The 13,401-nt window shown below is 52.2% G+C and overlaps 5 protein-coding genes across 5 annotated transcripts; 2 read left to right on the top strand and 3 right to left on the bottom strand.

The window, feature by feature from the left end:
- Positions 1-197: 197 nt before the first annotated feature.
- On the top strand, positions 198-704 carry Triagg1_1831 (uncharacterized protein; the record flags this gene model as incomplete). Its single annotated transcript, XM_062895945.1, has 1 exon — positions 198-704. One exon carries the CDS (start codon positions 198-200, stop codon positions 702-704), a length of 507 nt encoding a protein of 168 aa, XP_062759370.1.
- A 331-nt stretch (positions 705-1,035) lies between these two features.
- Positions 1,036-3,165, bottom strand: Triagg1_1830 (uncharacterized protein; the record flags this gene model as incomplete). Its single annotated transcript, XM_062895944.1, has 3 exons — positions 1,036-2,641; positions 2,701-2,917; positions 3,069-3,165. The coding sequence occupies 3 exons, from the start codon at positions 3,163-3,165 to the stop codon at positions 1,036-1,038; spliced, it is 1,920 nt and encodes a 639-aa protein (XP_062759369.1).
- Positions 3,166-4,277: 1,112 nt separating this feature from the next.
- Positions 4,278-5,599, top strand: Triagg1_1829 (uncharacterized protein; the record flags this gene model as incomplete). Its single annotated transcript, XM_062895942.1, has 2 exons — positions 4,278-4,990; positions 5,065-5,599. 2 exons carry the CDS (start codon positions 4,278-4,280, stop codon positions 5,597-5,599), a joined length of 1,248 nt encoding a protein of 415 aa, XP_062759368.1.
- Positions 5,600-6,796: 1,197 nt separating this feature from the next.
- Positions 6,797-7,090, bottom strand: Triagg1_1828 (uncharacterized protein; the record flags this gene model as incomplete). Its single annotated transcript, XM_062895941.1, has 2 exons — positions 6,797-6,871; positions 6,950-7,090. The coding sequence occupies 2 exons, from the start codon at positions 7,088-7,090 to the stop codon at positions 6,797-6,799; spliced, it is 216 nt and encodes a 71-aa protein (XP_062759367.1).
- A 4,395-nt stretch (positions 7,091-11,485) lies between these two features.
- Triagg1_1827 (uncharacterized protein) lies at positions 11,486-12,919 on the bottom strand (the record flags this gene model as incomplete). The annotated part of the gene is made up of 5 exons (XM_062895940.1): positions 11,486-11,706; positions 11,783-12,420; positions 12,480-12,615; positions 12,681-12,810; positions 12,899-12,919. The coding sequence occupies 5 exons, from the start codon at positions 12,917-12,919 to the stop codon at positions 11,486-11,488; spliced, it is 1,146 nt and encodes a 381-aa protein (XP_062759366.1).
- Positions 12,920-13,401: the final 482 nt, after the last annotated feature.

The following is a 13,401-nucleotide window of genomic DNA, read 5'->3' as shown; positions in this document are numbered from 1 at the left end:
CTTGTTGCCGGTGCGAGTTAGCGGTAGAAGTCGAGGCTGAGATCCAAGTATAAATTGCCTCCTCTTCCTGCGTGTAAGTTACATGGAGTAAGTATACTTATTGTTCAAACAACATCTTGGAGAAGATTGCGCTCAGTCGAAGCACTATATATTCTAAAGCAACTCTCTATAAAGCACAACACCAAACAAACTATAAAATGCTCTCCTCCAAGCTATTCCTCCTCCTCTTTTCCTCAATATCATCTGCCGCCGTTATCCCACGAGACAACAGCGTACCACCCGGCTACTGCTGCTTCACACTCTCAGATCCATCAACTGGTAAAACTGTCCAGCAGAACACGGAATACGGCTTCCTCTACTTCGACGCGAGCCAGCCGTTAGGCTCGTATTGCATCAATCTCTCAGACACTACTCGGCCCATTCTGTGGGGTGATGGCTTCAACAACGCTTGCATCATTGCCTGGGATGGACACTTTCAGTGCCTTGATCCTACTCCTGGTGATGACAAGTGGGCGCTAGGTCATAATGGCCGCAGTAGCAGCACTCCTTTGTTGCTACATAACGGCTCTCCCGCGTATCAAGCGTGCCCCAACACAAGCGGAGGCGAATTCATCTCGTCTGGAGCCACAGGGGTATCTGGGTGCAGGAATATCCAGCTGGAGGCCACAGGTCTCAAGGGTACATGCACGGGCTTCACCAGTTAAACAACCCTCCACTTCCAACTGCTTGACTACGCCCAAAGTCAAGGCAGGCAGAGGACGCCGTATCAAGAACTTAGTCTTCGCTTCACACGTTAAGTTGCGCAGAAACAGAGATTGGGCGTCAAGCCTTCTCTCAACTATTTTCATGTAAATATTATGCAGCTACTGAGTGCCGGTCACTCCAAATATTTTTGCTAGATATAAATTAAACGTACATAGTAACCGCCAAGAAATGCAATATCGATCGAATCCCAACCCTTCCCTACCCATCCTAATTTCCTTAAAAAAACAAACAAGAATAATGATGCTCTGTGCCCAAGATACAGCTATTTTGTTACAGTTTCGGAACAATCTCCCTGTTCACAGCCGCCGCCTCCTCGACGCCGTACACAATGGTCAAGTCCCTGCTCAGCTCCTCCGCCGTAGTATTCCTCCTGCGCTTCTCCCTCGAAAACTTGTCCTGGACAAACCGGCGGAAGATTTCTTGCGCCGCCTCGTTTCCATCGGTGCTGGCATCAACGAAGAGCAACAGGGAAATGAGAATCTCGGCAATGTCCCATAGAATCTCCCTGCCCTCGCCAACCAGGTCGGCCTGCTTCTTCTCGTCAATATATGTTCGCATAGCAGTCCACTTGGCTACGGGGTCCCAGTCAGGGGGTTTGGAGACAGTAGTTTCGTTCTCAAGGGCGGATGAAGTTTTGATAAAGTTCTCGAGAGCATCCAGCGATTGAGCGCCTGTCTTGGGATGCTTGAGTGCGCGAATCATATCCGTGCACAAGACGTCGGTTGTGCCCTCCCAGATGGGTAAAACACAGCAGTCGCGGTAAAGTCGAGCCACATTGAGATATTCCTGCTCTTCGTTGACGAGATAGCCCACGCCGCCGAGCGATTCCATGCACGAGTACAGCAGCGGGACAGAGGCCTTGCACACGTAGGCTTTGGCGAGCGGCACGACGATGCGGAGTAGGGGATCGATGAGACGGTCTGCCGGCGTAAGAGCGGCGAGAGCCGAGGTTGGCGGCGTTGCCTCGTGCTCCGAAATGCCCAAAAGATAGCCGCAGAAGTTGCTGAGGAGCATCAATCCGTGATACTCGGCCGTCAGGTTCGCCAGAGTGCGCATATGCAACGTGCTCTCGGTCAGCTTCATCCGGGCACCGCGGCCAGCCCCAACTTCTCGTCGACGCGCATACGCCCTAGCGATACCCAGTCCGCGACCAACATAACCGCACGCTGTAACGACGTTGTGAATCCTAGTGAGAGTCAAGATTGTGCTAATCTCTTGGATGCCCCTGCCCTCCTCGCCAATCTTCCAGCCGCGCATATCTTCAAGGACGAGCTCGGCAGTCGGAAGCGACTGTGTGCCCAGCTTGTTCTTGAGCCGCTGGATCCAGACGCCGTTGAGCCGAGATCCGTTTGCCTTGGGATGTCCAGTCATGGTTTTGGCAGTAGGGTCGTGTCGCCGCATGGGCGCGAAAAAGGTGCTCAGCCCGCCTTGCGAGGTACGGGCGAGCAGAATGGTCATGTTGGAGTCTGTTGCGGACGAGAACCATTTGAATCCATTGATACTCCACGGTCCGAGGGGTATCTTGCCTTCCCTCGAAGCGAGCGCGCCCTCAGCCTCCTCGGGCTGGTAGGTGGCAACAGTCTCAGTCTGAGATACGTCGCTGCCTCCAGAGCGCTCCGTCATCCACTGACCACTGGTCCAGGCAACGCTCGGGTCGCGAGAAATGAGTCGGCGATAGGCATCCTCAAAGACCTTGCGCTCTGCCTCGCTGATGCGTCGAGACGCCAAGTGCCTCCTGAGTAGAGCAGCCGCGCCATCCTGCATCGCAGAGGGGCACGTCACATTGGCGGACGAGGCCTCCCAGAGGTGCAGACGCAGAAACTGCAGAGGGCGAGAGAATGCGCCATATGGCGTGTCATAGCCAGTGGCAACGATGCTAACAGGGTCGCGTCAGCAGTTTGTGACAACCAGAGTCTGCTTTGAATCGGGACTTACCCCCTAGAAAGCCCAAACTTTTGCAGCTCGCGCCATCCCTCACCAGTCACCAGTTCGCCGTGCCATCTGCCAAAGGCATCGCGGCCGCTGCCCTTGAGATAGGGCTTGTTGCGCTCGGCATCTGTGATCCAAGCAAACACCTCGTCGGAGAGGACATCCCTCCCCAAGGCCGCGACTTCAGCCTCGACCTCTGTAATCACGCTAAAGGGGAGGAATACTGCGCAAGCGGCGTTAGCGATATAATTGTCATTGCAGCACAGCACAGCACAGCACAGCGCATGGCTACACGGGGTGGATTGCTGGGCTGGGCTGGGCGTCGGCGTCGGCGACAGGGCCGTTGCCTTTGTTTACATGCACGTGGGACTCACGTTTGAAGCATCTTTGAAAGGAAACATCGTCATAGAACTGGTTCGGCAAAATCGGTGGAGGCTGGAAGAAACCCTTGTTCGCCCCCGAATGCTCCATCAGGTGCGGGTGGTGAGTGGTGCCAGCAGGCACAGATACCTTAGATACAGGCAATCAATCAATCAATCAGTCAATCTGGGGTTCGCGTCCGTCGCGCAAGAAATGGCGTTTGGCAGAGAGACGAGATGCCGGACGGAGGGACCAACGATAATAAGACAGGGGAGGCAGACAAGCAGCTGAAAGGCTCGTGTGTGTTTTGGCGCCAGAGATTTAAGATTGTCCCAGCTTACTACTCGTACACGGTCACTCTTGTCAGACCCAAGTCTGTCGGTTTCAAGGCTGTTTGTTCGTCGTGCCGCTCCCTTGGCCGAAAATGGTGGTGTGGAGACGCAGGGTCAGCCGAGGCTTGAGCTGGCACAGCGATGTTGAACATAATTAGGCCTTGAAAATGCAGCTGATGATGCAGCGGAATATTTCCGTTGTTTACAGGATGGTTATTGTTTAGACAGAAACGAGAATAGAGTTGCGGAGTACTTTCAATAGTCTGGGGTATCATGCTGCCGTAGTACATGCAGCTTCAATTACAACTGACCACCTAGTTGATGTACAGTGAGATGTTGCAGAGAGAATGAATAATTCCGGCAGTGGATAGTATCACATAGATGGCACTCACATTTTCAAAGATTCACGCTGCAGTATCTATTCAAACTAAATCAAATTTGCAATCATACGAAACAAAGATCACTTGATTGCAGCTCGAGCAATGATGGATGGAAAATGTACTGTACCTACCTGATACGCCATACTAAAGTCCGAGATGGAGCAACACCGCGTGTTAACGCTACCCTATATTTTTCATTCAAAATAAAAATTCCATCGAAACACTAAATAATAGACATATGCTAAAACCACAATGGCAGAGTTAGATTCACTAATTCATCTTCCGATAAAAGAGATGATACACTTCACTTTCCAGATCCAGATGACTACCGAAAAAGGAGTGGCCCCTCCCACTTACCAGTTTATGCAACCGCCGCGTCGGATCCGAATCTTCGGAACCCTTTAAATCAACCCGCCACTTTCCTCTCTTACATATAAACCATCTGCTCACGACAATTCACGTCACGGATTTTCACAACATGGCCGTCAAGTGATTCACAAGATCATCGAAAATGCGCACATCACGGATATCAAAAGACACGGCCACGCTCTTGAAGCGAGCCGCAGGTTCAGCCTCACCACCGCGACGCACGACGCGGTCTTCACTGGCACGGTTCGCCCTCAACGCAGCCTCTTCAAGCACGACGACTGCCTCACAGACGCCCGATATCGAAGACAGCATCGGTCCGCCGTCAAAGAAGCGAAGAAGGGGTTCCGATGCCTCGCTTTCCAGCGAATTCACCAAGCCCGAGTCTGACGATGAGGACGACAAGTTCGACGCGATAGCTACGGCCCCCTCGAAAAGCGCGCGTCGTGCACCAGTTCGCGCCCGCAAACCCGCGCGCAAAGTGGCCGATCCGGCAACGGGCGAAACCTCCATCTCGCCGCCTTCCGACTGGGAAGAGATGTACAATGTGGTCAGGAAGATGCGCGCGCCAGGCGGTGCTGCCTACGGTGCAGCCGTGGACACAATGGGCTGCGAGCGGCTGGCGGATAGGAACGCTTCACCAAAGGACCAGAGACTGCACTCGCTAATTGCGCTGATGCTGTCCAGCCAGACAAAAGATACGGTGACGGCTGTAGTGATGAGGAAACTACAGACGGAACTGCCGGCGTACAAACCGGGGGCTCCGGTGGGATTGAACCTGGACAATTTGCTGGCAGTGGAAGCCAATATGCTCAATGAGATGATTTGGGCGGTTGGTTTTCACAACAATAAGACCAAGTTTGTCCATCCCGAGCCACGTTTTTTTTCACGGATATACTACGTTGATGCTAACCATCCGGTCTCTTACGCAGGTACATCAAAAAGACTGCCGAGATTCTCCGCGACAAATGGAACGGCGACATCCCCGATACAGTGGAGGGCCTCACGTCTCTCCCCGGCGTCGGCCCCAAGATGGCCTATCTCTGCCTATCGGTAGCCTGGAACCGCACCGAAGGCATCGGCGTCGACGTACACGTCCATCGCATCACCAACATGTGGGGGTGGAACAAGACCAAGAGTCCCGAGGAGACGCGGCTGGCTCTGCAGTCATGGCTACCCCACGACCGCTGGCGTGAGATCAATGGCCTGCTGGTTGGATTGGGCCAGAGCGTGTGTCTTCCCGTGGGCCGGCGCTGTGGTGAATGCGATTTGGGACTGCAGGGGCTCTGCAAAGCGGCCGAACGGAAGAAGGTTCTCGGGGGGAGGAGGATCAAGGAGGAGGCGATCAAGGAGGAGACGATTAAGATTGAAAAAATCGAGGACCAGGGAGCAGTCGGTGGCGCAATTGTCAAGGCTGAAGCCATCGTCAAGGAGGAAGTCAAGGTCAAGCAGGAGCAGGAGGATTAGGCGACCCTCGTCGTATTGGCGATAGACACATGGTCGCCGACTTCGCTCGCTGATCACAACGTCCGTGCAGTTTTTTGCGGTCGGCCACGTTGCAACCACATGTAAGCACATTACTGGCCTTTTGACCTTTTTGCAGCCTTTTTTTTTTCTTTCCCTGTAGATACAGTAGACGCATGTATATAGCACCAGAGCGATGTCTTACAAATGTGCGTTTATACGATGATAATACGATGGTAGAAACTTTGTTTGGCTGATGATGACTCGATTCTCCGTATTCATTTGCACGCTGTTTTTTGCACGTGTGTACATACATTCTCGTAATGTCGCCTCATCTCACATAACTTTGGCAGGGCAGGGATCCGGATCGCTTGATATTCGGTCCGTATGTAATCATCAAGTTACATGTCGCTTGTCGCCATCGTCGGATCGAGACGGTGCTTTCGGAGGTCAGTCGGTGTTGGGTTCGACCAGCCGAAATCACCAGGCCCCGCCGGGCTAGGTAGATGAAGCAAGTTGATTGCATAACAAAGCATTTGATGCATCAAATGTCAAGGCGGGGACCCCAGCCCATCGCCGAACCGGAAAATGCGCCACCGAGGTCCAAAAGCCTCACGGGGGGGACATGTCATTGCGTCGCCGGATCACGCAACACCGGCGCTTTTTCATGATGGCGAAAGGCACATGCGAAATGGAATTTGTGGTGTTTTTTTTTTTTACTGTATTTATTTATTTCCTATTGTGAATGAGAATCAAGTGTAAAAGAGGTGAAAATCAACAACCAACGCAACATGGCTCCGAATGTTTCCCCGATGAATCATACCCAATACTCCGTGCGATACAAAGGCCGCAGCTGTTCCGACCGAAACAGAAAAAAAAACAAAACAATAAATGGTAGAAATGTACAAAAAACTAGAGAGGTCACTTATCGTGCTTCTCCTCTGTTGATTCCCTCTCTTTCTGTGGCAAAAAGAAGCAAAAAAAGTCTCTCGCCTGTGTCTGTGCACCCCCTGTTCGCTCCGGCCAAAGGGATATGTGGTTTCATGTAATCATGGTTCGTGAGTTATGAATTGGGCAGCGGTGGCCAGCAACTCATGACGGTGAAGGAGAATGGTAGTAAAGTAGATGGTGCGGTAATTAAACGGTCGGTTGTGTGTTTGGATGATGGCTATTCCGGGGGGAAGTGGCAAGGATATCGATTTAGACGCCTCGGATGACTTGCGTCCGCTCAGCCTCAAGCTGAGCAGCGTTACGTGCGTGAGACTGCTTCTTGCACTGCATGCCAAGCGTTAGGTTAGCTGAGGAAACGAAAAGACCTGGATAGGTGAGATGAGACGAAGGGATGAAACGTACGTCTTCCAGACCGCTGCACTTGTGGTCCTCTAACAAACGGTGCTTGCCGCAGAAGTGGCCGTTGCAAAAGGTGCAGTCACCCACGATGCGCTGAGCGGGCTCTCGGCAGTCCTTGGCGGTGCAACGGAGCTTCTTGGGCATGATGGGCGAGAGTCGGGAGGAGTGAAAAAGGCGAGGATGAAGGCAGGAAAAAGGATGGGAGTGGCCGGCTAGTAATGACGGTCTGTCGTGTGATGCTGTTTACTCGCAGGGAGTGTGTTTGTCCAAGTACGCAGGGAAAGTGACTGAGGGGGCCGGACGCCGTGGGATTAAATACTCCAAGGACACAAAGGGACCGCAAGATGGGACACCGCTGACTGACGAAGCAAGGAAACCTGAGCCTTTTTGAGTCAGCAACAGGACAAGACGCTCGCGGCCGGCGGATCGCGCGAGGCTTTATATGAGCGAGTCCAGTCCGTCCTGGGGGCAGTGACAAGCGCAAGACAAGACAGCACCGGTGCCACTAGGGCGGAGAATGTCCCAGGCCCCCGGGGGTGGTGTCAATCCGCCACCCACACCCCCCTTCTGCTCGTAGGTAGTACGGGCCTCTTTATCACTGTACGGAGACGGAGGAGAGGAGGACGAGAAGTCGGTAGAATCTCTCGAGGGGGTGCGGGTAGCTGGGCGGGCGTTATCAGTGCTTTTACTAGGCATGGAGTACTCGTGCTCTTTCTTCGGCCTTCCATCTTCCATCTGCCGCCTCTTGCTTCCCATCCCATTTCTTTGTCTCTCCGTTCTTCTTTCTAGGTACATCATCTCTGGGATCAGGACGAATGGAATTGGCTCTGCGGCGTTCTGGGTAAAACAGAGACCACCTCGGCTAATCAACTGATCAATTACACCTTGACATCCATAGTCGCATGGGCGGTGGCGGCTCCATGATCCCGGCCGAAATTCCAGCCGGAGCAGCTGAACATAGCTCGTTCCCTACTTCACCTAGGGAGTTACATGGGGGGCCCGCCGGCAATGTCAGGTACTTTGTACACGTGATGTTGGATTTGAACTGACACTGACACTGACACCAGCGGGAAGAGATACTGTACGGAGCCCAGAGATACGGAGCCCTCATTCTCGTCAGTTCCATTTTCCAATCAAAGCCCGCGCAAAGATTGCCCAAGCGGCCACTTGATGCTAGTCTGATGCGACCCCCGTACGGATACGACTTGGTACTTGTGCCTGTACCACCACCTTGCCAGTCGCGCGACCATCACCTCTAGTACGGGCTCTGCTGTGACCTGTGACCAGACTTGCTATTCCTGGCCTGTGGTCTAAGAAAGTGACTGACTCCAGTCGTTTTTTGCCGCCCTCCGAAAGCGGCTGAAGACTTGTAAGCTAAGGGTAAGCGACCTGGAATTCAATCAAAGAGATGAGATGATGCTGCCAGTACCTACTATAGTCTACGAAGGCATTGGCATTGGTCCTAAGAGACAATGCCGCCAACATGGTGCAGCACGCACCTGATGAGAAGGCGCTTACACATTGCCCATGCTTGCGTGGTAATTGTACTTGTATGGTCCAAAAGCGCAGGCATCCGTACTCGCACATGTGCCTTCTCTGTGGCATCAAGTTGGGCACTTGGGCACCTATGTCACATCCATCGCTTATGATCCCTTGCCGGATGCCAACGTTGGAACCAGCGCAGCCCCAGGTAGCCAGCGAACACGTAGGTCGGCGGTGGACCCCTACTTTGCCAATGCATCGATACATCGTGGAGAATGGGGTACCATTGGGATTGTGCATCATTAGCACATGCACGAGCACATACAAATAAGTCGATACTTGCATGCCAGGCGTTTGTCGTACAGGGGGGGGGACGACGATGCCTCCGGACTTGGGACGCCGTCACACGCGCACGCGCACACGCAAACAGGGACAAATAAAGTGCGGAAGTCGTCCCCCATCAAGCCTTTTTTTGTGTTTTTTTAAACCCTGCATGCGCGCGAGGCTCCACGATCAAGGGAAGAGGAAGGGATAAAAAGCCACATTGGTCGCGTGCGTGATACTCCGTTGCGGCAGATAACATGCAGTGCACCGGTAGTCGGCAGCCCTCTCCCTCTACCTATCTCATCGCTCCCTGGTTTGCTGCGAGCAATCCTCGCGGCCCTGTTTGACTGCCCACGTATTTCGGTTGAACCGACTTCAAAAAACTCCGTCTGAAGCTAGGCTGGCGATTCCCTTGCCTGGCTTCATCAATGCCCGGCGGCTGCAATGGCGAGACGTAAGACATGACTTGTCGTGCAGCAAGCGCCGACTCCCTGGGGAAGGGGGCGAGCAGCTGAAAAGCCGCCCGTTGACAAGGTCAAGGCGTGATGTGATCCCCCCCAGCCCGCAAGTCGATAAATACAAACACAATCCCTGCGAAAGACTTCATTCAGGTCGTAACGGAATCAATCCCTACCTAACACTACTCGTGGACTGCTTTGCACCCGATGTTAGGTAGGTAGGTGGTAAGGAATTCTCCGCATGTGTGACGTACCCCGGCCTCTTTAGGCAGCTTCGTAGCTGACGAATTACAGCGCCATCAATCAGACGTCTTCGGCCAACCTCCTATTAAGCATCTCCTTGGACACTAGAGTTGATGGCCGTGAGCATGATTTTTAAGCAATCGCCTAACGCCTGTGCGAAATGAGCTCCGTACAGTATACGGTTCGTCTACCTATGTATTCACAGACAGCCTGCTATTACATCGTTTGATTACAGTATGTACGAGCATGTCGGACGCAAGTGCGCCGTATCAAGGTTCGTATATATCCTTGGGAGTAAAAAGCTGCATCTCGCAAGTCCTGTACCGAGTCCACGATGGGCATCCCCCCCATATCGCCATTCCGTCTTCTCACCACTTAAATCGCCGTTTTGGGGCGATCGTACCGGAATCTTCGCCGTCGGATCCGCACACCACCCGAAACCATTCGCGCTCTTTGGGTCTGCCCCCAATAGGAACTGCCGAGTGTCGCAAATGCCGGCATTCTTTTTTGCTAGAGCAGATTTTTTTTTATCCATTCGGTAGCCATTTCGTCATTCCCGGACTCCCGCCGGTTGTTTCTAAACTTGATGTCACTTCGGGCTGAGCGATGGAGAAAAGAACTACTGTAGGAACTACGCGGTTCAAAAGCTTCAATTGCGTCGCAATCATTGCGTCTGTGGTGAATTCCGGATTGGCTGATCCCCGTGCTAGTTTTTTTCAGGCTTGTTCTGGCCACAGTCTGACAAGAAGCCGGTGGCTGCGAGGCTTCGACGGCGCAGCTTGTTGCTTTGCATTGAACGTATCGGAAGTGAGTTATTAAGCCAGGTTGAAAATGTTACCCTGGATGAAGGGATGAAGTGAATTCGCTCATGTCAGGGGCTCTTTTTCGTCCATGCTTTCAAAACGTTGCTTTTTATTCTGCGCAAATGATGCTCCTTTTTCCTCCTCGTCTTGATTGTTATTGGACAACTGCTTATTCGCGTCTCATTTAAAGCCACCTCCATTCACACAACAGGCTATTTACAAAGCAACATAAATACTTCAATAGAATGGACGAGCAAGCAATGAGCAGAAGTGGACTAGATGTGCTAAGTCATCAGCTACTGTATGTAGTATGTGAATTGTCTCCACTTTCCGAATCTAGCAATGCGACCCAATTCGGCAGATGAATAGAATTCATCACTCTCGTGGTTGGACAATGTACAAAAAAGGGATCAATGTATAACCGTAATCTACCTAGGTACAATTTCTCAACAAAAACATCCAACTGTGCAAGCCAGAGTAAAGCAACCCATTTTTCAGAGTACATAGTTCGTACTTGACTGGCTGAGGGCCTCTATTTGTTAGCGTCCCCACCCACCGCATTCCGGGCCAAAAAAAAAATTCGCAGCCACACGCAAAAAAAGATTTGTGCCGTGACCAGGAATCGAACCTGGATTTACAGTGTCTCGTAAGATCCACAAACTGTTGTACTAACCGTTATACGATCACGGCCTTGTTTTGATTGTTTATCTGTAGATTTATTTCAGCCTATATGAGAAAGATTTTACGGCGCACAGTGGGTCTTCAGCCCGCGACTATCACCAATGGGATTGTGCACCGCATCTCAGTTCTGAGAAATAAGAGATAGGGCAGCAAATGGTAGATACAGAAGTCAAGTAACGCATAATAATAACATGGTTATTATCGCTACTGATGAACTAGTGAGACGAATTATATAGCAACCGCATCTCCTGCAATCTTTTGCTATACACCAATAATCTCTGCACAACGCCCTCTATTAGTTTACTGAGCAGTGCGGCTCATCATCTCTTCGTACCTATACACATATTGCTGCACGACTCCACTAGACCATCAAGGTGCGAAACAACTTGGCCATATGTAAGAGCACGAACGCTGCCTCTTGGTATTTTCATCAACTATTCCTTCACTTCTCTCGGTATTTCTACTTCTGGTTGTTGTATGCTCATTTTGTATTTTACATCTTTTCTCAAGTTTGACACCCGAGCTTGGTCCCTTTACGCAAGCTCATTCTACAGCGTCCTCGCGTCAACAACGGCACGGATGCAGTCTCCCTGTTTCATAATCTCGAATGCGCTGTTAATCTCACCAAGGTTTTTGCGGTGTGTGATAAACTCATCAACCTTGAGAGCTCCAGACAAGTAGTCGCTGACAAGCCCGGGCAGCTGTGTGCGTCCCTTGATGCCACCGAAAGCACAGCCCTTCCAGACACGACCAGTGACAAGTTGGAATGCTGGCAAGAGGAAAAGGTGTCAGGTTAGTATGGCTCTTCATATTAAATATCCGACAAGGTGGCCAGGGTTACTCACGACGTGTGGAAATCTCTTGGCCAGCAGCAGCGACGCCGATGACAATGCTCTCTCCCCAGCCCTTGTGGCAAGCTTCCAGAGCAGCACGCATCACGTTGACGTTACCAGTGCAGTCAAAGGTGTAATCACAGCCACCATCAGTCATCTCAATCAGCTTCTCGACAATGGTCTGTCCCTTGAGGTCGTTGGGGTTGACGAAATCCGTAGCGCCAAACTTCTTGGCCCACTCCTCCTTGGCCGGGTTGACATCAACGACGATAATCTTACCGGCCTTGTTGACGACAGCCCCCTGAACGACTGACAAACCAACGCATCCAGCTCCAAAGACGGCAATGTTGGAGCCCTCCTCAACTTTGGCGGTGACGCGGGCGGCGCCGTAGCCGGTGGTGATGCCACAGCCAAGGAGACATGTGCGGTCCATGGGGGCATCCTGCTGGACGGCTACAACGGAGATGTCGGCGAGGACGGTGTACTGAGAGAAAGTCGACGTCCCCATGAAGTGGAGAAGGTCCTTGCCCTTGCACTTGAACCGGCTGGTGCCATCGGGCATGACGCCCTGGCCCTGAGTGGCTCGGATCTTGCCGCAGAGGTTTGTCTTGCCAGACTTGCAGAACTTGCACTCCTTACACTCGGGAGTGCTGCATGTTTAGTTAGCCTCTGTCTTGAAGCATGTCGTTAGATGGCTGATGAGACATACTAGAGAGCAACGACGTGGTCGCCGGGCTTCACGTTGGTGACACCCTCGCCAACAGACTCGACAATACCAGCTCCCTCGTGTCCCAGAATGACGGGGAATGCACCCTCGGGGTCCCTGCCAGAGAGGGTGTAGGCATCTATCCACCTAGCTGTCAGTTTCTGCTGCCCCTTTGCGCGATTCACCCGGATCCGGGCAACTTACCAGTGTGGCAGACACCAGTGTAGTAGATCTGCACGCGGACCTCGTGAGCCTTGGGAGGAGCAACTTCGACATCCTCAATGCTCAGCTCCTTGCCAGCCTCCCAGGCAACGGCAGCCTTGCAGGTGATGGTCTATTCACACTCACACCCCGTGGTCAGCGCAGTTCAACTCGGCTCACAGCAAAATTGTGGCGGGGCATATCATGGAGGGGCAACTCACCTTGCCAACAGTCGAAGCCATTGTGTCAGTTAGTCAGACGCTGAAATGCACTTCTCGAACGCGCTGAAGAATGCGAGAGAAAAAGCACAGGCAAGAATGGAGCTGCTATTTATTTATTTACCAGTAGCAGCTCTGCCCAGCCAAGCTTCCCGGACCACCGAAAGCGTCACGATTGCTATTCCGATGCTCTACCCCGCTGTCGAGTGGGGACGCAGAAAAGTGATGCTCATTTCCTGAGCTTACCTCATGCACACAACCAGACACTCCAAGACGTTGACTTTACCCGTCAACGAATCGCGTCTTGTAACGAGCATGGATTTTCAAGAGCGTTGCTCACCATGTCGGCTCCTCAGCCGGGTGTTATGTGACAATGACATACGTCCAGATCCGCCTCCTCCGTGCTCACAACAGCTGTGTTACCTGTCCCTTGAAGCGGCTATATTTATTGCCGAAATTATCAGCGAAAACAGTTCAGTCATGCGGCGTTTGGAGGCAGAGATGGC

The sequence above is a fragment of the Trichoderma aggressivum genome (genome assembly GCF_033847375.1).
Source record: "Trichoderma aggressivum f. europaeum strain CBS 100526 chromosome Unknown scaffold_004, whole genome shotgun sequence".
Lineage (NCBI taxonomy): Eukaryota > Fungi > Ascomycota > Sordariomycetes > Hypocreales > Hypocreaceae > Trichoderma > Trichoderma aggressivum.
This window is presented reverse-complemented; position numbering and strand designations above follow the sequence as displayed.